General features: G+C 48.2%; 1 protein-coding gene and 1 pseudogene across 1 annotated transcript; both read right to left on the bottom strand.

Moving 5' to 3' along the window:
* Nucleotides 1–8102: 8102 nt before the first annotated feature.
* On the bottom strand, nt 8103–9879 carry LOC136481502 (protein FAF-like, chloroplastic). Its single transcript, XM_066478840.1, has 2 exons — nt 9242–9879; nt 8103–9136 (listed from the first exon to the last, which is right to left on the bottom strand). Exon 2 carries the CDS (start codon nt 9119–9121, stop codon nt 8225–8227), a length of 897 nt encoding a protein of 298 aa, XP_066334937.1. The 5' UTR covers nt 9122–9136; nt 9242–9879; the 3' UTR covers nt 8103–8224.
* Nucleotides 9880–12835: 2956 nt separating this feature from the next.
* On the bottom strand, nt 12836–24119 carry LOC136483520 (rho GTPase-activating protein 4-like; annotated as a pseudogene).
* Between the last annotated feature and the right edge of the window lie 572 nt (nt 24120–24691).

The following is a 24691-nucleotide window of genomic DNA, read 5'->3' on the forward strand; positions in this document are numbered from 1 at the left end:
CATGTAACTTTTTCATTAAATACTACTTTGACTAATATGAGGATCCAATTATTGTCATGATATCTATTGATCATATATATAGCAAAAGCTATATTGGAGAACATCATGCCAATCAAAGAAGTCATTTACATCACAAGATGGTTCTGAAAGAAGCTGCACAACATTTGACCGAGATGGAAATATAATAATGTTATCACATCCTTTTCTAGGACGCAAGAGATACATATCAAATAATTTCAAAGATGCAAGGAAAGTGCACCAAGGAGTTGAGAGCAATGGCTTAACTACATTGACAACGGCGATTCACAGAGCAAAAGATTAGAAGCCAACAAATGACAAGCCAAACATCAATGGTATGGACTTTTAGATTAACCTCAAAAATTTCATCAGACAAATTAAAGAAAGACTAGAATTTATGAAAACAATTTAAGGTACAAACCTAAATATCCAATACCCAATCATGGTATTAATTTTTAATTTGTAGGTGAACCAACATTTTAATATTGTTATCTACATAGTTCCATAACTAAAGAGGGACGTCCAATGCACCCATATACTACACAAAGTCAACAATAATAGGACACAAAACATTTTTCTTTCAAAGAAAAATCTCAATCTTATACAGATAGTATGTATAATTTTTCTAACGTGTCCTATAATCAAGATTATACCATTCGACCTTACCCCTGCGCAATTGTATATAACAAATACTCCCTAAATCCAAAAAAATGCAATTCTATTTCTCAATAGTCAAACAATATGAAGTTCGACCAAAATTATTTAAAAACTACTCATATTTATGATAAAAAGTAAGTATCATTAAATTAATTATAAAATATATTTTTGTAGTAAATCTAGTTGAAGACATAAATATTGATACTATTTACTATGAATTTAATCGAAGTTTAGCTAGTTTAACTTGTGCAAATTTTGAGTTAAATGCACTAGCGTACCTCAAACTTATAAGTGTGTGTCACTTTGTAGCATTCGGTTTTAAGAACAAAACCAGATACACACCATATGTGAACCCAGGAAGTCAAATCTCACATATAGCTACAAATAAGGGTAATATCAAAAGACAATGCTTAAATACATGGCGTATTAGTATAAAGAATATAACCTCAGAGTATAGACAGCGTAAAGACAACTCCGATCTTCAGGCGAAGACTCTAAATCCACAGGGACAACTGACTGGTTGATCACAAGCCTAATTCCTCCAAACTCTAGCAACCTGGTACTCATCCGGGATTTTTATCCAAATATGTATAAAATAAAGCAAGCGTAAGTACATGTCGTACTCAACAAATATAACATGGGGTTCATGAGGCTCAAAAGGCTGACACTGGTTTACTGCGATTAGCTTTTAATGAGTCATTATTTTAGCAATTGAGTAGCAACAAGTTTATCCACAAGCCCATGTAACCACATGATCAGGTAAACATGAATAATAAATAGCATAAACAATAGTCATTAGTGAGCATCTTCATCATCCGTATCATTAGTGTTCATCATCTATTTCGTAAATGTTCCAAGGCCGCTCATGACCGTAAGCACGGCTGATATACCAGTTTTATACTCTATAGAGGTTGTACACTTTCACTATGAGTCGTGATTTACCCTTTCACCCGAGGTGATCAGCCTCTTGACCCACTACCAAGGAAAGTCGGTAGGGTTCACTATGAAGCCTTTCAAAGGTTCGTCTAACAAGTTAGAGCCATTAGATTCACTCGGCAAACAGATGTAAAGTCCCCCTTTCCGATGGCACATTGACATGCAGCCTATACGCATGAGGATAGAGCCCACTCTATATCTGATTCGGCAAGCCATTCTTACGCCAATGAAGGTAACCACTAACAAGCTAGAAAAGGTCCTCATACCGAGCTAAAGCCAGAGCCATGTAGCCCTCACAGTTGTCTTGTAAGTCCCGGATGATCAGTTACAGATAAGTCCTTAGGGAGAGGAATCTAGAGCACCATAAATAGTCCAATGCTCTAGCCCCCTTGTTCTATGTTGCTAAAAAGCATCTTTTAGTGTTTATTGCATATACCATTAGTCAAGTTACAAGATCATGGTCTTTAATTGAGCACTAGCATCATACTACTCAATGCAATAACCCAAAGGTATCAAGATACAGGGTAACAAAGTACTAGGAAAATTACTATGGTTGCCAAGATAGACACATGCAGTATGAATTAAATGATTAAAGGTGAATAGGTAATAAGGAAGATCACATACTATACTTGCCTTAACTTGCTTTTCCCCCAAAGCAATATGCTCAAAAGCCTTTAGTATTCAACTTTCAATCTTCTGCTTCCAATTCTTAGCTTCTAGTCTTCAGAGAATAGCTTCTTAATCACCACGTAAACCTCACCGATTGACTGAACCATATATCACCACACAAGCATCCATACAATCATACATGAAGCAAATAATAGATCTAAATTAGAACAGTACACCAAACATAAAATCAAGATAAAAAGTTTGTGAAACGAATCTACGTCTTACTACGAACACAAAGACGCGAGAAGCACGCTAATCGGAGCTACGGTTGAAAAGATACATCTACCAAAAGATCTACTCATGAAATAAAAATATAAAACCATTAGCTTCATGTGTTTAATGGTATAAAAACATATATAAGATATTTTATAGATAATATAAATTAAGTCAAACTTAGATTTGAATTATAAAACTAAAGTAAAACAAATCATATTCCATTTATAAAATCCAGTTGCGTAATTGTTAATCAAGATATGATTTAGACCATGAAATTTTAGAAATAATGACATGGTAACCACTGTTACTAACACGTAGATCTCAGTGCTATGAATCTAACGCAACTTGAATGGGCTAAAACGGAGTTAAAACGTAGAAGATATGAAATAAACAAGATTTCCTTTATTAAAATAAAAGATTAAATCTAACCTCGAATTTTAAAAGTTGAAAACATAGCTAACAATAGTATGAACATGTAGATTATGAAATTATGAACCTAACGCAATTTGAATGGGTCAAATCAGAGTTAAAACGGAGAAGTTATGGCTAAAACAAAATCAGTGGCAATTCTGTAAATAGGTGAAAATGTATTTTTGAAGTGAACCGCTTAAAATACGCTTTTAAAAGAAGAAGACATATTATATCTAATACGTAATGGACTGTGGGTTCAATAACAGAAAAACTCAGGGGCTCTTATGCAAAAATAGCAGCTGAAGGGGTATCAACAACTGGAGGCCGTCGGATCAGCTGTGGACGGTTGGGATTAGATCGGGAGAGGGAGTCGTGGCCGGCGATGAGCCTAGGTGGCGGCGCCATGACTGGAAAAAAAACAGAGAACCACCGGAGTTCACGAATTCGGTGATTAAGACCACGGTTAGACTCGAGAGAAGTACGGGGAGCTATAGGAGTTGATTTCGAACGCATTAGATGGATCATAGAGGGTTTCGACATCATGATGGCGACGCTGTACCGGAATTGGCGGCTCGAGGTCGCCGGCAAGACTTCGGTGAGTCGGAGAAAGAGATAGAAACCGAGGGGGTAGGCGTACAAGGATCCTACGGTTTGCTTACCTCCAGGCGTAGCTCGGGGACGCGTTTGCGGAAGCAGAGGAGCGACGAACGCAACGGCGGCGGATCTCCTTCGACGGCTGCGGCTCGGTGGCAAGGCGGAATAGAGGCGCGGCTTGCTCCAGGGCTCGGTGGGGGATGGCACGGGCACGGAGGCTTATATGGGGCGGAGCGGCTTAGGGCTCACTCCACCAGGCGAGACGGGGCGGACACGGACTCTCAGGCGATGGCGGCGGCTGAGGAGACCGGTTCGGCGACGACACGAGGAAGAAGAAAGAAACCGGCTGACATGGGGGCCCGGGGTGTCAGCGTTAGGCGAGAGAGAGGAGGGAGGGGACGCGCGGGCACGGGCGCTGGGCCGGCGCACGCTGGGCCAAAGGGAGGGAAACGGTCGAGCTGGGCCGCGGCCAAAGGCGAGGTGGCTGCGGCTCGACACTAGGCTGTGTAAGAGAACAGGCGGCCCACGTGGGATAGAAAAGGGAGAGGAGAGGGCAAGCCAGGGCAGGCCGGCCATTGGGCTGCGCGGGAGCAAGAGAAGCGGGCCTTCGGGCCTAAATAGAGAAAGAGAGAATTTTCCTTTTTCCAAATCTTTTCCATTTTGTTTACAAATTCAAATCCAAATGCAAACCAAATCAAATTCGAATAGGATTTGAAATACACTTTTTTATTCAAATAAAATTAAGAAATTTCGGTAAGTTCTCCAAAAATAAATTCTACACCTTTTTAAATTCTTTTATTTTTTTTCTAATTCTCTTCTTTTCAATTTGAATGAAATCCACACAATTCAAAGAAACAAATGCACCGGCATGTATGCACAACCACGTTTCTAAACCTTATATTAAATTTTAATTTCATGAAATTTGTTATTTCCTATGTTTTAATGAACACAAAATTCCAAATTTAATCACTCTAGCTCTATTTTCAAAAGTGGCAAATTTTGGGTGATACACTTATGTACTTTGAAAATTCATTTCTGGATCTCTAAACTTTTTAAATGGTGCATCGCAGGTCCATACAGCCATCTAGGCGTTCCTTTTGCTGATGTGGCATGGTTTTTATATTTAGGCCCTCCCTTATCTTCTTCTCATGAATGAATCCTTGCTTCCCTTGTCTCTCACGCTCATCCATCCATCCACGTCAGGCCGACGGACATGAAGCCCTTGTTGCTCATGTAGCTCATGACGCCCCTGCGGACGCGCGACACCATGATGCTGGCTACGGAGGGGAGGACGTCGGCTCAGACCCAAACGCACAGCAATATGCCCATCGTCTGCTTACTAGCTAATCGTCAGCTGGTTCCACTCAAAAAAAAAAAAAATAGAGTCGCCAGCTGGTAGTAGCATCCACCGCTGGAGAAGCAAGCATCCACTCATACGAGAACAGAGAATGGGCGGGTTTAAATGTAAAAAAAAAAACAAGCTCTCCTACCGCACTGATGACGAGGTGTTGACCATTGGTGAGGTGGAACGGCGGCATGCAGACGAGCAGCTGCGAGGCGGGGAGGAGCCGCAGTGTCCACTGGGCTGGGTTCAGCGTGAGAGAAGAGAGAAGTAAGGATCTATTTGTGAGATAAGAGGAAAAAGAGAGGGATTAAATATAGAAAAAACATGTCAGGCCGTACCACTTAAGCAAGGAACACCTGCATGGTTAGCATGGACCTGCGATGCACCATATAATATAATAAGCTTAGGGACCTAAAATGCATTTTGTGAAGTTTCTGAACTTAAGTCACACACCCTTATAAGTTTAAAGGCCGCTGGTGTATTTAATTCTTTTTATATAGTTGCATCTTTTTGGATGTATGCCCATAGGCCAGGCCTGCTAGGCCGAATTACGATCGTTGGGCACTGACGACACTTGGATCAACACCGCATTTTGGCCCAACAGTTGAAGGCCGCATTTTAGCAAATTTATATTGGTTGGTGCTGGAATTACAGTTCGATGTATGCGTGAAGATGCAGCGGAAAGAGATGCTCGACTGATTCGTCGTTGAGCACTCCAACAGTTGAAGCAATGGATCAGTTGTGCCATACAGATCACTGAAGAATCAAGAATCATTTTTTAATAAAGAATATAGAGTTAAATGCACCATAGGTCCATTAACTCGTGACGAGGTTTCGATTAGGTCTATCAATTTTTAAAGTGGTTTTTTTAGGTCCATAAACTTTGTATGCCGTATCACTTAGGTCCATATCTCGCCACGCGAGCTTCTCATGCTGACGTGGCCTGCTGACATGTTCTTCTGAAGCAGCTGTTGGCAATGCATTTTGCCGAATTTTTTACTTTTTAGCTCTTTTTCGAAAGTTTCTCACAAATAGACCCCTGGCGGAAAGAATTCAGAAAATGGACCCTAGCTCGGCGCCAGCGTCCCTGGCGCCGAGCCCCTGGGCTGGGGCGAACTTACATGGAACGAAGCTCGGCGCCAGTCATGTAGTTTCAGGATATATAAAATTTATGGATATATAAAATTTTGGCTTGTTTTTTGCTAAGTCTTTAAATTTACCATGAGATGGACTTGCTAAAATTTGTGGGACAGACATATGCAAAAATGGCTAAGTCTGAATTTTTGCTATGACTTGGAGACTAGAATTTTACCATGACTTGGACATTGACAAATTTAAAATTTTACCATGACTTGGATATTGAGAAATGTGGCTAACTCTAGAGTTTTACACTGACTTATATTTGAGCACTTAAAACAACGTAGAAATACTTAGGATAAAAAATGATCTAGGGTTCATGTGGATGAACGAGCCTAAAAATGTTTCTAAGTGTTGGATCAATAGTTAACACCCTTTTTCATGATGCAGTTTTGACCACAGTAAAACTATAGTTTCTTTTCTAGATATAAAGTTTGACCTTTAATAGAAGTTGTAGTTTTAGTTGAGTACAACAAACTTTGTTTTTGGACCTAAACCTAAATCAGTTTGCGATATTTTATCTTCCAAATTTGTATAGCAACTTAATTTAATACCTTACTAGGAGTTTGAGTACTCTCTGAGGATATGACAACAAAACAAGTCTCGTTAAGTTTGGACTTAGCCACGATAAAAAATCAGACCATCTCGCGGTAAAATCACAGATTTAGACAAATTGTAACATATCCAAGTCACAATAAAATTCAATATAGCATTGCCATGGTAAAAATTCAAATTACATATCCATGGTAATTCTAGTCTCTAAGTCATAGCAAAAATTCAGACTTAGCCATTTTTGCATATGTCTGTCCCATGGTAAAAATCAAATTTGACAATGTCAAGTCATGGTAAAAATCCAGGCTTAACAAATTTCAGCATGTCCATCTCATGGTAAATTTAGGGACTTAGCCAAAATTTTATATATCCATCTCACGATAAAACTAGGGTGTTAGGTTAAATTTAGGGTGTTTGATGTGCTTGCTAACCATCGGCCTCACCAAATGTAGGCCTCCAAAGGGCAAGGTCAACCCTTCTCTTCTGCTCGCGCATCAATCGACCCATCGACAGACTGGTCTGGTATTTAGCCCTGGCCGTCTGGGACGGCACACGGACGGCAAGGTATGGCCCTGCCCGCCCGGCTGCATGTCCCTGATCCAGCGGATTCTTCTTTCCTTCCTCCCCCTCTGGCGTAATCTGGCCCTCTAGCCTCTGCTGTAAAATCACGCACGTCGTACTTTGCTATTCACGCATGCGTCTGATGATCTGATCTAGTCTCACTCGTCTGGTGACTGGTGTTGTCCAGAGGCCGGAGCATATATTCCAAATAATGCTGCAGTGTCAGAGGACAGTTACAAGATCTGCACGCGGCCGGTAGAGTATCGGCATCTAAAAATGATACCTTTTAGCAAAGCCGGTATCGGCGCGCGGATTAGTTTATTTAGCCACAAAGTTCTTCTTCACCAGCCCCGGCTCGTCCGTCGTCGTTTGACCAAGATTCTCCCCGGGTCGCCTCGAATTCGAATCGACCTGACGACACACGTCGTTAACGGTGCCTGGAACTGCATGCTCGGCGCCAGCATCTACGGCATCGAGTTCGGCGCCAGAGTGACTGACGCCGAACTTCGTTCCATGTAAGTTCGCCCCAGCCCAGGGGCTCGGCGCCAGGGACGCTGGCGCCGAGCTCGGCGCCAGTATCGATGGCGCCGAGCTAGGGTCCATTTTCTGAATTCTTTCCACCAGGGGTCTATTTGTGAGAAACTTTCGAAAAAATGGGCTAAAAAGTAAAAAATTCGGTGCATTTTGTCAAACAGCTTGTGGACGACGACGACAGCGTCCCCGGTGCACCGAGCAGCGAGCCCGACAGCGCGTTGCCGCTCACGTCGAGGTGGGCCGGGCAGACGGAGGACGAGCGAGCCACCGCGGCGACACCGCACGAGCACGGCGGAGCCGAAACGCTCCAAAACCAACCTACCGAATACCGATACACCCGGGGTACCGTACCGTACCGTGCCAGCAGTGGCACAAAGCCTCCGCCACGGATCGCTCGCCTCGTCCCGTGACTGAATAGGACGAGCACAACGCTTTTCATCACTTTCTGAAAAACACTTTATAGAAACCTTAATTAATTTGGTAGCCGATGCTTCTCATAAGCATGATTACACCATTGCATCATCATCATCATCATCCATAGGATAAATATCGATCTTGTGCAAGTATGCAGGTACATCAACGACCTCCGATCGCTTAGCTCTCGCCGTCGTCTACGCATGAGTTCTTGCCACGGTGGTCGTCGTCGTCACCTCCGTGCACCGCCTCGTCGACGCTCACACCGGCTGCCGCTGCTGCTGCGGCGTCGGCGGCCGCCGCGAACTGCAGCCTGAGCCGGCCGCCCTCGCGCGTGGCCTGAAGGAGCTCCTTGCCGGGGATCACCCTCTCCAGCAGCACGAAGCGGCCGTCCTCCCGGAACGACATGAAGCACACGTACGGCTTGCCGCCGCGCCCGATGGACCGTATCGGCGGCGGGAACGTCTTGGGCTGCCTCTCCTCCTCCTTCGCCACCTCCGCAGCGCCGGCGTCCGCACCAGCGTCGCTGCCGTCCGCCGCACCCTTGAGCGCGGCGGCCTCGGCCTCGGCGTCGCCGTCCTTGAACATGTCGTCAGCGTCCACGGTGCTCTCGGAGCCGAGCCCCTCGGTGCAGAGCAGAAGCGACGCGGACGAGGAGCCCTTCTTGGCGCAGAAGCTCGCGCTCCTCTTCACGGTGGCCGCCGGCTTCGGCCTCAGCAGCGCGTCCAGCGACGAGTCGTCCTTGCTCTTATTCTCGGCCTCGGCCGCGATGTCCAGCCACGACGCCGTGCGCGAAGGAGGGGACCGCGGCGGCGGCGACGTCGGCGGCAGGAGGACAACGGCGCCTCGGTGGTCCGGCTGCTGCGGCTTCTCCTGGAAGTGGAGCTCGCCGAAGATCTCCGTGATGGACGCCGTGTCGATGGCCTTGTTGCTGGGGTGGTGGACGTTGCGGTTCCACGCCGACAGCGCCTCCAGCAGCGTCGGGTTCTCCGGCAGCGGCTTCTCAAACAGCCGCCTCAGCCCGCCGTCCGCCGCCGCCATCGGCGCAGCCATCACCTGCTTATCTCTGGACAACATGCACCTGCTGCACGGCTGCACAAGTGAACAAACGTTTCAGTTCTTCTGCGTCTGCTCTGTTCAGAGTTCACCATGTCAGTCAGTTGGGACTTGAGAGATGTGCCACTCTGTTCTGCTTACCTGCAACTGCAAAGGAGCTGCTCAAGGATGTGCAGAACAGTTCTGAGGTTTGTGACCGACTGTCAGGAGCTAGACTCAAATTTTTTGTGTTTCTCTGAATTGTGACTTTGTGAGCCTGGGAGAAAGATGTATTTATATATGCATATATACTACTAGGAGAGAGAAAAAAAAGGAGCGGTGGAGAAATATGCAGGGCTTTCTGTGGCTGTGGAATTGGAATATACTTGCATATATCACTTCAGTTTTAACAAGTGGAGGGTAGTCTTTCAACTAGAGAATATGGCCGTCAGTACAGCACTAAAGACATTCGTTTAAACACCAGCCATTGCAGTACTAAGAAAGAATCCATTTTCTATAATGTATATTTAGGGATGAAATCTTACGGTGCAATGCAACAATGTATCTTTCGAGTCCATGAAATGTCTATGTACTTTGCACGAGTGATCAGTTGCGTCAATGTTCCGATTCCGTAACAGAAATTGACCTGTCCTCATAGTGCTGATGGCGATCTTGCGGTGGCTTTTTGTCTCGCCTGGGCAAATTATACAGCCCAGGATGGAAATTCCGATAAGGCCAAAACTAGATTCTGATTTCAAGTGGTGCTAAAGCCTAGAACAGAGGGATGATTTTCTCCAGACAGTAGTGTACTTGCCTTTCTCATTGACAATAACACCAATGCTTCCTTTCATGTAACAGGATTACAGGAGGGGCCGGCCCCCTACAGATGAATATTAATATAAAAAGGAGAATTTACAAGAACAAAAGAAAGAAAATTACACAATCAGGTTTAGCCATTCAAAAATTTGTGCAAAATACTTATGTATATAATCATAACTTTTTTTATATAATTATGGGAAAGGAGGATTACGAAGGGCAGGCCTGGTGCAAGCGGTAGAGTCTTACCGTCTGTGAACGGAAGGTCCCGGGTTCGAGTCGTGGTCCCCTCTCATTCCACAGGCGAGGGTAAGGCTTGCCAGTTACACCCTTTCCTAGACTCCGCACAGAGCGGGAGCTTTCTGCATCGAGTACGTCCTTTTTTTATGGGAAAGGAGGATAACACCAGTGTTATCTCTTTTTTCTTTTTAACATAACACCAATGTTATCTAGAAGAGGGAATAAGGGGGCTTCCAAAACCGACAAGGAACAAAGCATGTTTAAGTCACCACACCACAGAAAGAGATGAATTCGTCAGATTTATACCTCAACAATCATAGAGAGTGGCCAAACCTCTCTTTTTTTCCCCATGCTGTTTCATTGTCCGAATGAAAGGGCGGTTGGCGTAGTTTTGCTCGTTTAAAACGTATATTCTTCTTTCTGAAAGCAAAAAATCTTACCACACATCTGATAAACCTAAAGCAAAACGAATGGAGAGTAGATTAGATAAAGCTACCTGTCGGGTTCATAAACCCGGGGTCCCTCGAGGACCGGCTTCCACGTCTGGGCTCAGCCCAGGAAAACAAACATATATTTCATGGGGCGGCCCAAAAAACTAAAACACAGCAGGCCGGAAGGGCAGTCCGGTCGTCGACCGGAAGGTCTACCCGTAAGAACAGGCGCCCGCTCGTCAGCTTCTTCGGCCCACCTCTCCGACTGGAGCACTCGCTTCAGGCACCAGCCGTCTCCAAGCAGTCTCTCCAATCGGAAGGCTTGGCCCAAAACGCTGCTTTCTACTCCGACCCCGCGACTCTGACCCCGCGACCGGGGCTCGCGGGAAGCCTTCTCACCGCTCTTCTCCGACTGGCGCACTAAGGGCCGACTGGAGCCATCTGACCGGAGGGCTTCCCGTTCGGAAGGAACCAGAAGACGTGCGGAGAAAGACAAGGCATGGCTCACAGGTCCAAACCACTGTACTAGGGACCATACCCTGCGCGAAACAGTGCTCTGCAGCCACCCTGACACAAAGTATTGTAGGGCCCGCTAGAAACTCCTATACGGTAAGCCCCAACGTGTCTCTGGACATCGATCGCAGTATGGGCTCCAGGATCTGCCATACCGAGTGAACATAGCGCGGCTCCTCACATGCCACCAGGCATCCAGAAGTATTTGCAGGTATCGGCGTCCATCCTTCCTGAAGAAGATATATCGACCCCCCGTGCACATCTGACATACTACAGCGACATCGATAGTATTGGGAGGCTTCAACAATTATCCAGTTTTCATCACCGTAGGAAATATCTGTACTCTCTCCCTCTCACCTGTAAAGAGTCATCCCCTTCATCTATAAAAGGGGATGCGCTCCCTCCAACCAGGGGAGATTGACTTCTTCAAGCTCAGACTCACTAGATCGACACCAACCCCTTACAACCGCAACACCACCGAGTTCCGACCGTAACCCTTCCGGTCGGAGCCTTCCGAACCTCTTGTATACCCCCTCCTTTCTCCTTCTTGTTTGTAACCCCACTACAGATTTCGAGCACCTGGGCTCAGGAATAAAGTCGCCGACCGACCCTGACTGGACATAGGGCACGTTGCCTGAACCAGTATAAATCCTGTGTCATTTAGTGCTAGGCCACCTCCGATCATAACGTACAACAAAACTATAAATATTTACTAATTGGTCACTTTCTGCACCGACACTGCCTAATGCAGTGAAAAGGGTCATGGATACGGTGCTTGAGAGCTCAGTTCAGACAGTTCATTGAAGCGCAAAAAGGTCATTCGGTTTCTTTAGCACCTTCACTCCAGCAGGCACCAATGAATGGGTGTTTTAGATATCAGAATATCAGCACTAACTTGCGTACATGGATGAACTATACCTTTGTAATGCACACCACCAAGTCCTTGCTTGAGTATTCTGTGACAAAAATTGACCAGTCCTCATAGCTGTGATCTTGCAGTGCCATTTGTCTGCTGTGCGCAAATTATACAGCTGAAGATGGCAATTCCGATAAGGTCTGCATAGCAATCTGTCTGCCCAGATCAGATTCCTATTTCAAGTGGTGCTAGAACTAACCAATCACTGCACAAAGATTTTTGCCTACTGGTACTGTACTTCTCACAGAGAATCACGCTAGTGTGATCTTGAGATCGGAATACGGAGCTTCCAAATACCGACAGGGAATAAAAGATGACAGCCACATCAACAAAGACCAATTCGCTCCACTGCTAGCTGAACAAGCAGAAATCAAGGTAACTCAAAATCATCCTTGATTGTCTGAATTTTCATTGATGAGTAGGCCTAAAGACTGGATGGAATAGCAATTGTGTGGTGACTGTTCCCGCTGTATTTGTCACGAGAGCTGGAAAACCTTTGCACAGATTCTGTAAGCCTGTAATCGAAAAAGAATGAAGGAGAGGAGGTAGAATAAAGTTACATGATGCAATGAAAGAAGGCATGAATATGGTGCTTGAGAGCTCAGTTGTAGACAGTCCAGCATAGGAAAATTATACTGTCGAAAAGGATAAGCAACTCAGAGAGCACTGAGAGAAAGGGACAAAAATAAAGCATTAAACCTTCCAAAAGTATAACACAAAGAGTGATCAACCCAAGCTGCAATCCGACATTTTGAAAGGAGTGCAGAGAGCAGAATAAGGTACTAAGCGATAAGACAAGCACAGCACAGGTCATACCTGAACTTTCAGGCACTTCATAATTTAGGCATTGAAGAGATTTACATACAAAACAAAGCATCAATATCTTTCATTCACTCAAACAAGGAACCATAAGAAAGATACAAAAGTTAGCGATGGCAAGAAGAATGAATCTCGATACAGCAAGAAATGGTACACAGACAAAATGCAAAATGTGCAACCCAGCAGTGTGGGTTCCTATTTTCAGGAAACATCGGGTTAGTCATCTAGTGCACAACAACAATGGAAATGTCATTTGATTTCATCTCCATGCTTCAATCCGTTCAACCTTGGAATTTATCCGGCTCACAATGCTCACACCTCTTGATTTCTCAGCTGGAGGCGTGGCACGCATTGCAGACTGACCCTTACCTTTTCTAGTCCTACAATTCAGGTTTTGGCTCTCCTTCCCTTGAAGAGAATTTGTAGTTGTCATGTGGGGACACACATATGCCAGGAATAGAAGGGCCCGGGATGCCAGGCGTGCAGCAGCGCGCCAGGGCAGCAGCGCCGACGCGGTCACCTTGGCAGGCGCCAGCCAGGGGTTGGTTTAGGTAATAGCTAGAATAAAGGAAAGAGATCCTATAATTTAGGAATGATTTGTTAGAGTCTGTCAAGGCTATAGCCTATAAGAGTCCTTGTAATCCATCATTGGAGGATAAGCAAGTTATTATTCATCTAATCTCTCTCTCGCTCTCCTCCAACCAAGCCTAGCCGGCCGAGGGGAAAAACCTCAGCCCTAGACGACAACGGCAGGAGACTACGAACTCCGTAGTTGAGGGCCAGCTACCCTAGGGCACGACGCCCTTGACAACCTGGTATCACGATCCCGGCGATCCTCGCCTACACACTCCACCCCGCCAGTCCCACCCCCAGCCGCCGCGCCGTCCTTCGTCGACGCCAATTCCTGGGCGATCCAGCGCCTGAGCGAGGAGCGTTCCTCGTGGTCGTCCTCTTCCAAGAACGGGACTGGCGAACATCATCAGGATCGGCCGCCGCGGTTCCAGAAGCTTGACTTTCCGCGCTATGATGGCAAGTCCGATCCGCTGATCTTCATCAACAGGTGCGAGTCCTACTTCCACCAGCAGCGGGTCATGGAGGAAGAGAAGGTGTGGATGGCTTCCTACAACTTGGAAGAGGGCGCCTAGATGTGGTACATCCAGGTCCAGGAAGACGAGGGCATCCCCTCGTGGCGCCGCTTCAAGGACCTTCTCCATCTCCGCTATGGGCCACCGCTGCGCTCCAACCGCCTCCACGAGTTGGCCTCATGCAAGCGCACCGGCACCGTCGCGGACTACCAGGACCGCTTCCAAGCGCTCCTCCCCCGGGCTGGCCGCCTCAACGAGGAACAACGCGTCCAGCTCTTCACCGGGGGCCTTCAGCCGCCGCTCAGCTTCGACGTCGAGGTCCACAATCCGCAAACCCTCGCCGGTGCTATGAGCCTCGCCCGCAAGCTGGAGTTACGGGAGCAGTACGCGGCGCCTGTCCCGCGCGCAGCACCAAGGGGCCTGTTGGCCGCGCCTCCGCAGCGCTTGGCGCTGCCCGCACCACCGGAGGCCAATCCGCCTTCCCCGAACTCTGTCACCGTGGAGGGCCGGCCGATCAAACGTCTGTCCACCGCCGAACAAGAAAGGCGCCGCCGGCTGGGCCTCTGCTACAACTGCGACGAGAAGTACACATGTGGGCATAACCGCGTCTACAGACGGATCTTCTACATCGACGGCGTCGAAATCACTGACACCGACCACGCCGTGGCGGCTGAGGGTTCGGACACCAAGACACCGGTCTTCTCCCTGCATGCGGTCGTCGGTGTGCTGATCTGCGACACGATGCAGATCCGCGTGTCGCTGGGCGCCACCACCCTCATCGCGCTCCTCGACAGTGGCTCTACCCATAACTTCATCGCTGAGGCGGCAGCATTGCGCACTAGGCTGCCTGTCCAGTCCCGACCGCGCCTCACGGCGACAGTGGCCAATGGCGAGAAGGTCGCCTGTCCAGGCGTGATCCGGAACACGCCTGTCACAATCGACAGCACGGACTTCCACGTCGATCTCTTTGTCATGCCCCTTGCAGGGTACGATCTGGTCCTCAGAACTCAGTGGATGGCCACCCTGGGACCGATCGTCTGGGACTTCGCCGAGCGCACCATGTCCTTCACGCGCCATGGCTGCAACTTCTGCTGGAAGGGGGTGTCGACGCCCAGTGCGCCGGGGATCTGTGCCGCGACGGCCAGCGGGTCCCTCCTCGATGAGCTGTCGGCTTCCTTCGGGGATGTCTTCGCCGAGCCCACGGGACTGCCCCCCAAGCGCGCCCGCGACCACGGCATCGTCCTCCAGCCGGGCGCGCCGCCAGTGGCAGTCCGCCCGTATCGGTACCCGGTGGCCCACAAGGATGAACTGGAGCGACAGTGTGCCGCCATGATTGAGAAGGGCATCGTCCGCCGCAGCAACTCGGCGTTCTCATCGCCGGCCATCCTCGTTAAGAAACCGGACGGCTCATGGCGAATCCGCGTCGACTATCGGGCCCTGAACGCACTAACTGCCAATGATGCGTTCCCCATCCCCGTCGTTGACGAACTCCTCGACGAGCTACACGGCGCGCGATTCTTCTCCAAGCTGGACTTGCGGTCGGGGTATCATCAGGTGCGGATACGGCCGAAAGATGTTCACAAGACGACGTTCCGTACCCACGACGGCCTCTACGAGTTCTTGGTGATGCCGTTTGGGCTGTGCAACGCCCCGGTGACATTCCAAGCCCTCATGAACGATGTCCTCTGGCCGTTCCTACGTCGCTTCGTACTTGTTTTTTAACGATATTCTGATCTATAGCAACACATGAGTGGATCATCTTCGGCACCTCCGCGTAGTCTTCTCCGAGCTTCGGCGCCACCAGCTCTTCATCAAGCGCGCCAAGTGCGCCTTCGGCGTCGCCTCTGTCGCGTACCTCGGCCATGTCATCTCGGAGGCAGGCGTCGCCATGGACCCAGCCAAGGTGCAGGCCATTCACGACTGGCCAGTACCTCGCTCGGTGCGGGCGGTGCAGGGCTTCCTCGGCTTGGCGGGGTACTACCGCAAATTCGTCCACAACTATGGCACTATCGCTGCGCCACTCACAGCCCTCCTCAAAAAGGACGGTTTCTCCTGGAATGAGGAGGCGGCCGCGGCGTTCGAAGCGCTCAAGACCGCAGTCACCACGGGTCCGGTCCTTGCCATGCCGGACTTCGCCAAGACGTTCGTCGTCGAGTGCGACGCCTCGTCGCACGGGTTCGGCGCGATGCTCGTTCAGGACGGCCACCTGGTGGCGTTCTTCAGCCGCCCCGTCGCGCCCCGCCATCGCGCCCTCGCCGCTTATGAGCGGGAGCTCATCGGTCTCATCCACGCCGTCCGACACTGGCATTCGTACCTGTGGGGCCGCCGCTTCCTCGTCAAGACGGACCATTACAGCCTCAAGTACTTGCTCGATCAGCGGCTCGCGACCAACCCCCAACACCACTGGGTGGGGAAGCTTTTGGGTTTTGACTTCTCCGTCGTGTACAAGCCCGGGACGGCGAACGCGGTGGCCAATGCTCTCTCGCGCCGCGACACGGAGGACGAAGGGTCCATACTGGCCCTGTCCGCCCCTCGCTTCGACTTCATCACACGTCTCCGCCAGGCACAGCTCACCGACCCAGCCCTTGTCGCTATCCAGGACGAAGTGCGCGCGGGCTCCCGCAGGGCACTGTGGACGGTCGTCGACAACATGGTGCAGTTCACTGGCCGCCTGTACATTGCCCCGACGTCCCCCCTCGTTCAGGAGATCGTGGCCACTGCCCATGAGGATGGACATGAAGGAGTCCAGCGCACGCTGCACAGACTGCGCCGCGACTTTCATTTTCCTAATATGAAGCAGTTCGTGCAGGATTTTGTGCGTGCGTGCGCCACTTGTCAGAGGTACAAGTCGGAGCACTTACATCCAGCTGGGCTCCTCCTATCGCTGCCCATGCCGCAGGGGGTCTAGACGGACATCGCCCTTGACTTCGTCGAAGCTCTGCCTCGCGTTCGGGGCAAGTCGGTCATCCTGACGGTGGTGGACAGATTCAGCAAGTACTGCCACTTCATTCCCTTGGCGCATCCGTACTCCGTCGAGTCCGTCGCACAAGCATTCTTCGCCGACATCGTCCGTCTACACGGCGTTCCCCAGTCCATGGTGTCTGACCGTGATCCGGTCTTCACCTCAACTTTCTGGCGCGAGCTCATGCGTCTGATGGGCACCAAGCTGCACATGACAATCGCCTTCCACCCCCAGTCGGATGGGCAGTCGGAGGCCGCCAACCGTGTCATCATCATGTACCTGCGCTGCCTTACTGGGGATCGACCACGCCAGTGGCTGCGATGGCTTCCGTGGGCGGAGTTCGTCTTCAACGCCGCTTACCAGACGTCGCTGCAAGACACCGTTCCGCGTTGTCTACGGTCGTGACCCACCATCCATCCGGTCTTATGAACCGGGAGACACGCGCGTGGCCGCCGTCGCCAAGGGCATGGAGGAGCGCGAGGAGTTCCTGGCGGATATTCGTTATCGCCTTGAACAGGCTCAGGCGCTACAAAAGAAGCACTACGACAAGACGCACCGCGACGTGTCGTATCAAGTCGGCGACTGGGTTTTGCTCCGCCTACGCCAGCGCGCGGCTGCGTCACTACCCCAGGCGGTCACCGGCAAGCTCAAGCCTCGGTACTACGGTCCCTACCGCGTCACGGCGCTCATCAATGAGGTTGTCGTCCGCCTGGCTCTTCCTCCGGGAGCCCGTCTCCATGATGTCTTCCACATTGGCCTCCTCAGGAAGTTCAACGGACAACCGCCTTTGCCACCCATTCACCATGGTGCTGCCGCTCCAGAGCCGAAACGCGCCGTCCGGTCGCGCCTGGCACGAGGTGTGCGCCAGGTCCTCGTGCAGTGGAAGGGGGAGTCGCCTGCCTCGGCTACATGGGAAGACGTGGAGCCGTTCGTCGCCAAATATCCGGCCTTCCAACTCGAGGACGAGCTGCTTCTCGAGGGGGGGAGAGATGTCATATGGGGACGCACATATGCCAGGAATAGAAGGGCCCGGGATGCCAGGCGTGAAGCAGCGCGCCAGGGCAGCAGCACCGATGCGGTCACCTTGGCAGGCGCCAGCCAGGGGTCGGTTTAGGTAATAGCTAGAATAAAGGAAAGAGATCCTATAATTTAGGAATAATTTGTTAGTCTATCAAGGCTATAGCCTATAAGAGTCCTTGTAATCCATCATTGAAGGATAAGCAAGTTATTATTCATCTAATCTCTCTCTCGCTCTCCTCCAACCAAGCCTAGCCGGTCGAGGGCAAAAACCTCAGCCCTAGATGACAACGGCAGGAGACTACGAACTCCGTAGTCGAGGACCAGCTACCCTAGGGCACGACGCCCTTGACAGTAGTAGTGCTGGAAGCATCAGCAGCAACAACGTGAGCAGCAAGTTCAGGTTGTGAGCAACTAGCGGAGCTCTCTGGACTTGTCTGGACAGTGAAAGCAGGAGTGGCTCCTTCGGCGGCATTAATTCCATTAGGTTTGTCCTCATTACTGTGTGCAGGACTGTTCAGGAGGGGCTCATCCTTGGCGAAAGAGGGACGCCTGGATCCTTCCTCAAGGAGAGAATCAAGTGTCACGCTGGGTTTCTGATGCCCATTTTCATCAGATGGATCCTTCTGGGGCAGCAAAACATCCTCTGGACTGGACTCTTCTCTATCCTTGAGGGTCCTTTGTATTAACATCTTCAGAAAATTCATCACTTGCACAGCATACATCAGTGCAGTCAATGGATCTGCCATCTGCCAGCATACATCAGTGCAGTCAATGGATCTGCCATCTGCAAGGCAGATGGCCTATAGTTAGCATGCCTAACCATTTTAGTTGTATTTGGAGCGACGAGTGAGATATATTGTTAATTTGCAAGGTTATTAGCACAGTATATTACCTGAGTCATATTTGGTGCAAAAACCATAGCAATATTGCGAGCGTTCATCTTGTTTATCTGTTCTTTTTGGACTACATCAGCCATCAGGTTAACAGACCAATCAAGCAAAGCAGCTTCAGCTGGTGGAAGGCATTTAGCAACACAAGCACAATCCTCTTCAGATTGGCATTGCATCACCCGTTCAGGCGGGATCGAGTCCAGCACCCCATTTGGTATCTCCCTAAACCAGGCCTGGAAAGTGATGAAGAAAGTAAATTTGATGAGAATATACTTGTCTTGTCAAGTAAAGCCGAGTGACTAAAATATTAGCATCAAATAAGTTGACCACACTACATGACTGCTTCCAAAAGCAAGATAATATTCTGCAACAGCATGATCCAAAATCCACAATTTTGTGTGTATCTCTACTACTTAAAACAATGGAATTGATGGTGATGATGTCATTGGTGTGTCCGCAATCACCACCACTCTATGTGTCTACCCATATTTTTCGCTTTATTTACCCACCCTGCCCCTGGACACAAATTAGTTTCACCCTCACCCCAATCTTTCTCTAACATCATGGAACCAAGGTTAGCCATATATACAAATGTATTCCTTTGATATGTAGTGTCATTGCAATGCATGGGCAGTTTTGCTAGTAGGGAAGAAAGTTGAGGCAATATTTTTGTGCAAGAAAAAAAAGATAAATTGAGTTATAGTACAAAGTGAAGTGTGAATTCTCTGACAGTAGTTGACATGAAATTCCAACAGTAAAGATAAGCACAATCATTAATAACCTCACACGATTAAAAACTTATGCTGCCAACAGATGAACAGAATAATTAGAAAGAAGCTTACTTTAATTAGGCCTGCCAAACAATGGTCCTCAATGCCATCCGGAACAATTCCACTATTTAACTGGTCTCTCACAAATTCCTCCTGGCTATTCGCCGCATTAATACGCAAAATACCTTCTGCCAGAAAGTACAAAGGAAGACATTGTATTTGATCAGACAAAGTTACTAAGCGCTAATGAGAACAGGAGTCGTGGAGATCCTAACAGAACACACCTGAAGACCACCCTGTTCATAAAGGCGCCTTTGCATCATCAACAGGATCGTTGGGACACTATTTCTTCTCGTATCGTAGGAACACTGCATTGATTCTGTTGAAACTCCAAAGACGCTTGCACTGAATTTCAAGTTTCAATTAGCCGACTGCAACAGTCAAAGCACACATGCAGTGGACGTGTTGTTAAAAAATGCACATTCGTATCGCACAATAAATCTGCCCTTTGCAATATTAAGAATATGACCACAATGTCATTGATGTGATGTTAATGAATCTTTTAAAGATCCATAATTAACAATTTCAGTGGTGCCCAAGAACATCATCTGAATCCTTAAAAATTATATGCAAGGGAACCAGTCTTCACACGTATAAGAAGTTAAAAACTAAGGATCAATGTAAAGTTATGGGGAAAAATCATTTTTTTTATTCAGGGCTGAATGTACTGATTTGGTGATAGTTGACTCCAGCACACATGCCAAAACTATGACCTTTCTGTTTCATCTTAGGAACTCAGCTCATTTAAGAAGATATATCCAATTATCTGAGTTTTATTGATCCTATACCAGCAATCCTTGAGTTTAAAAATTGGGTGTAGGTGTTTGTGCCACTTTATCTTCTTTTGGAGGCACTAGGTTCCCATCCTTGTATAAAGTTGGAACCAGATACAGAATGCTTTAGTTTATTCCTTTTGGATTACAAATAATACTGAAAACGTAAATCTTGAAACTCCCAATAAAAACAAGATACCTATGCACTTTTCTTATACTTTGTGTTCTGTCTGTTTTGAGCATGAGTCAGAAATTACGGGGAAGCAGAGAAACAATATTTCAACTCCTAGGGCATGATAAAAGAATAAGTAGCTCGCAAATCTAGTGCAAATAGAAGAGCATAAACCATCTAATCAGGACCACCTATACCAGCTTGTTTCAATGTTCTTTATAATAGATGATTTAACAATCTACTTTATATCCCTAGTTCAATGTACAAAATTTCTGGATGATGTAAGCAGCTACAGAAAAATCATGTGAACCAATTATATGAAGCAACAGAAAATATTTCTGTACTAAGTGGTGGTCGAAAGCATAATAAATTATCAACTAGCCATCAAGATATTTGCAGTCTATCATATCTCAAATCAAGCCAAGCTAAGCCAAGCCAAAGGTTACCAATACAAACACACACCAGAACATAATGGGGTTTGCAATGACGGGACCATCTTTACAAACCAATTAGAATCAAAATGACTATCAGGCAAACAATTGTGCCATGAAAATGCTAAAAAATCACTGAACTTTTAACTAAGCACGTTTGTAGCAACCACATTTTAGGAATTTGGGAGCACAAAAAGTAATCCACCAAAATAAATTTAACGAGGAACTAAGAATCTCCTTAAAAGCTAAATGCTATTAGACCACTGATCTGAGAATAAAAAGCGAATCTTTCAAAGCATGCGCTTGGTACCGACTAATGAACAAGGGAGATGGGACCGACTTGGCCTAATTTTTTACAATTTGACCCTTTTTTCGAAGAAAAATTACGTTTGGCCCCCTGGGAGACTTAAACTCATCTTTGGATCCTGGGGTCGGTGCCAGGACTCATGGCGCCGAGGTAACACGTCTCGGCGCCGAAGTGCCTGGCCGAAATCCTGGGTGGCGTTGACGTGGCCGGTACCTCGGCGCCATAATACATGGCACCGAGGTCGGCGCCACAGATCTTGGCGCCGACCTCGGCGCCACGAACTCTGGCGCTGAGCTGGCCCATGCTGCTTTTGCGCAGGCGGCCACTGTGGCTTGTCCCTCCGCCTCCACGCTGCCGCTGTGATCGGCTACAGAGAAAAGACTGCTGCTGCAGCCTTTTTCTCATCTCTCAAATCACTGGAGTGCATCAGTGCATGGCTATAGAAAAAAGACTGCTTCTGCTTGTGATGGCTGGTTTGGTGTCAACAAACGCAAGTCTACTGCAGCGCATTATCCTGCACTTATTGCGTGATGTTTGAGTTTCCCAAATCTTAAATTCTAATTTTCAAGCAAATACTCTGCGTACTATTAGGAGCGATTCCAAAAGGTCTTATAGTTGTAACATGCAAATAGGCTATATCAATGTATCATACTCGGACATGGAATATATTTGCGTGATTGTAAAGCATCTAAGAATGGTAATGAATGTCAGCAACGAAGCATTTCTCAAAAGCAAGTACAATAAAACTTAAGAAACAAGATATGGAGTGTAAATTAACATGCTATGGATGGACTGCTAGCTGCAGTTCACAGCATCCACAAGATTAGAACACAGAGCTGCAGTGGAGAAGATATTGTTTACCTTCAAAGGACCACTGACCAACTCCATCTGCTACATCCATACACCAAACCGGCCATCACAAGCAGCAGCAGTTTTTTTTTTCTGTAGCCATGCCATCACTAGAGAGGAGAGATTGGCTTCCACCTACTACTAGTTTGCACACGTACTGCCGCTCAAATAATTATTATTTTAATCAAATTTCTACAAAAAATAGACCTCTATAGTTGCAGCCAACTGGCCGACCTCGGAACCAACACACAGCAGCAGCGCAGTGGAGTGCAATGCAGCCAATCTCTCTCCCCTCATGTCACTTGAGAGTGGATTTTCTCATACTTTCAAAATACAATATCACACAAATCGCAAGTCCGTTTGACGAGCTGTTTGAAGATTATTATTGGAAATAATGTGCCCAACAGAACGAGACCTAACAAGGCTACGTTTTAACAAAGTTTTCAAATGTGGGGCCCATGTGCCACTTATTTTTTAGTATGAAAATATAGTCAATATGGGTCTTGTTTTATAGATTTAATTACAAGGAATATTCTAGTGCAAATAAATTACAGAAACAATACACTGTTTAGAAGCTATGGCCATTCAAAATTTCATAAATCAGACGACATAGGGATGGGAGAAGCGGAGCGCGGCGGTGCCAGAGCCAGAGCCTCTCGCGTGTCTTTGGGCGCCGCGGTTACCAAGGACCAGCCATCACAAGCAGCAGCAGTCTTTTTTCTGTAGCCATACACTGATGCACTCCAGTGATTTGAGAGATGAGAAAAAGGCTGCAGCAGCAGTCTTTTCTCTCTAGCCGATCACAGCGGCAAAGCGGAGGCGGAGGCGACAAGCCACAGTGGCCGCCTACGCAAAAGCGGCATGGGCCAGCTCGGCGCCAGAGTTCGTGGCACCGAGGTCGGCGCCAAGATCTGTGGCGCCGACCTCGGCGCCATGTATTATGGCGCCGAGGTACCGGCCACGTCAGCACCACCTAGGATTTCGGCCAGGCACTTCGACGCCAAGATTTGTGGCGCCGAGACGTGTTAACTTGGCGCCATGAGTCCTGGCGCCGACCCTAGGGTCCAAAGATAAGTTTAAACGAAGATTTTCTTCGAAAAAAGGGTTAAATTGTAAAAAATTAGGCCGACCTGGCACAGGGAGCGCGGCGGGGCACCTCGGGCTCGAACTCGACGGGGAGCCCCAGGAATCCATGGAACCTATCGAAGGTGACGTGCGCGACGTGCTGCACGTCCGTCGGCAACCCAATCTCCATCCCACAGCCGCGGCCTTCGCTTTCGCCGCCGCCGCCGTCCACCACTACACTGCAGCCGAGCAGGGGCTTCCGCAGCAGCTCAAACAGCAGCGCCAAGAACGACCACCGCTCCTCTTCCTCCTCCTCCGACCCTCCTGCCTGCCGGATTCCTCGGCTCCCTGTAGATCCAGCTGGGCGCTCCGGGCTGCCGCTTCCGGGGAGCACGTCGCTGTCGGCACTGGCTAAATAGCGCAGCGAGGAGCGCGAGGAGGAGGCGCGGCTTGCGGGGGAAGCGAGGTTGGCCGGGCCCCGGGGCAGCGCCACCTCCGTCATTGCTTCCTCCTTTTTCGATTTCTCGCTGGAACTATGAGCTGTATGTGGGGGCGATTCGGGACGATTTCTTGGGATTTCTCGGATGGTGGAGCGGGGCCAAATGCACCAACAAATGATTGGGGACTCCCGTGGTGGAGTTCTTGGTGCGCTCTATTTAGGATTTCTTCGATGCTCGCTTTGGACTGGAGATTGGGACTGTTGAGGCAGGATTTTAAGGGAGGATTTGGTTGCGGTGGTGCGCGTGGTCCAAATCCACGATGCAAACCACAACACAAAAAATTATTGCAGCGGCCACAAATGAACAGCAAAAGGGGGATTTTTTTAAACTTCAGTAAAGACCCAGTTTTAGCCGGAGATGATGAAATCTCGTGGGCTGTTTGGTGGAGAATGGATGGGATTTTTGCGGAAGTGGAGTTGGATTGAAGGGAGGGCTTCAGCTGGAGGTGATGGCACCATCATTCATCTCCTGCTCTGCTCTTATGCACACATGGATGCTCATGCCACTCATGGTTCTCGCTAGAACTTATCAGCCGATTTATCGGTCAGTATTTTTCTTAAATAAAAAATAGCTTCAACTAATTTATCAGTTGATTTTAATAACATGTTTCGAATTGGCTACGCCGCTGAAAGTTTCCCGAACCTATTAACTGCAGGACAGCGTAATGTCAATTCCCATGATACCGAAAGTCTCGATTTGGTTCAGCTGAAAAAAAAAGGCCCAATCTGGCTCTGCAAGTGCAAAGGGTCAAAAGGTTAAAAGGGCTGATAATACTCGTCAAATACCATGTTTCGAATTGGCTACGCCGCTGAAAGTTTCCCGAACCTATTAACTGCAGGACAGCGTAATGTCAATTCCCATGATACCGAAAGTCTCGATTTGGTTCAGCTGAAAAAAAGGCCCAATCTGGCTCTGCAAGTGCAAAGGGTCAAAAGGTTAAAAGGGCTGATAATACTCGTCAAATACCTTCTCTAATCATCTCAATTTGTGCCG

Source organism: Miscanthus floridulus, chromosome 9, assembly GCF_019320115.1.
Source record: "Miscanthus floridulus cultivar M001 chromosome 9, ASM1932011v1, whole genome shotgun sequence".
Classification (NCBI taxonomy): Eukaryota; Viridiplantae; Streptophyta; class Magnoliopsida; order Poales; family Poaceae; genus Miscanthus; species Miscanthus floridulus.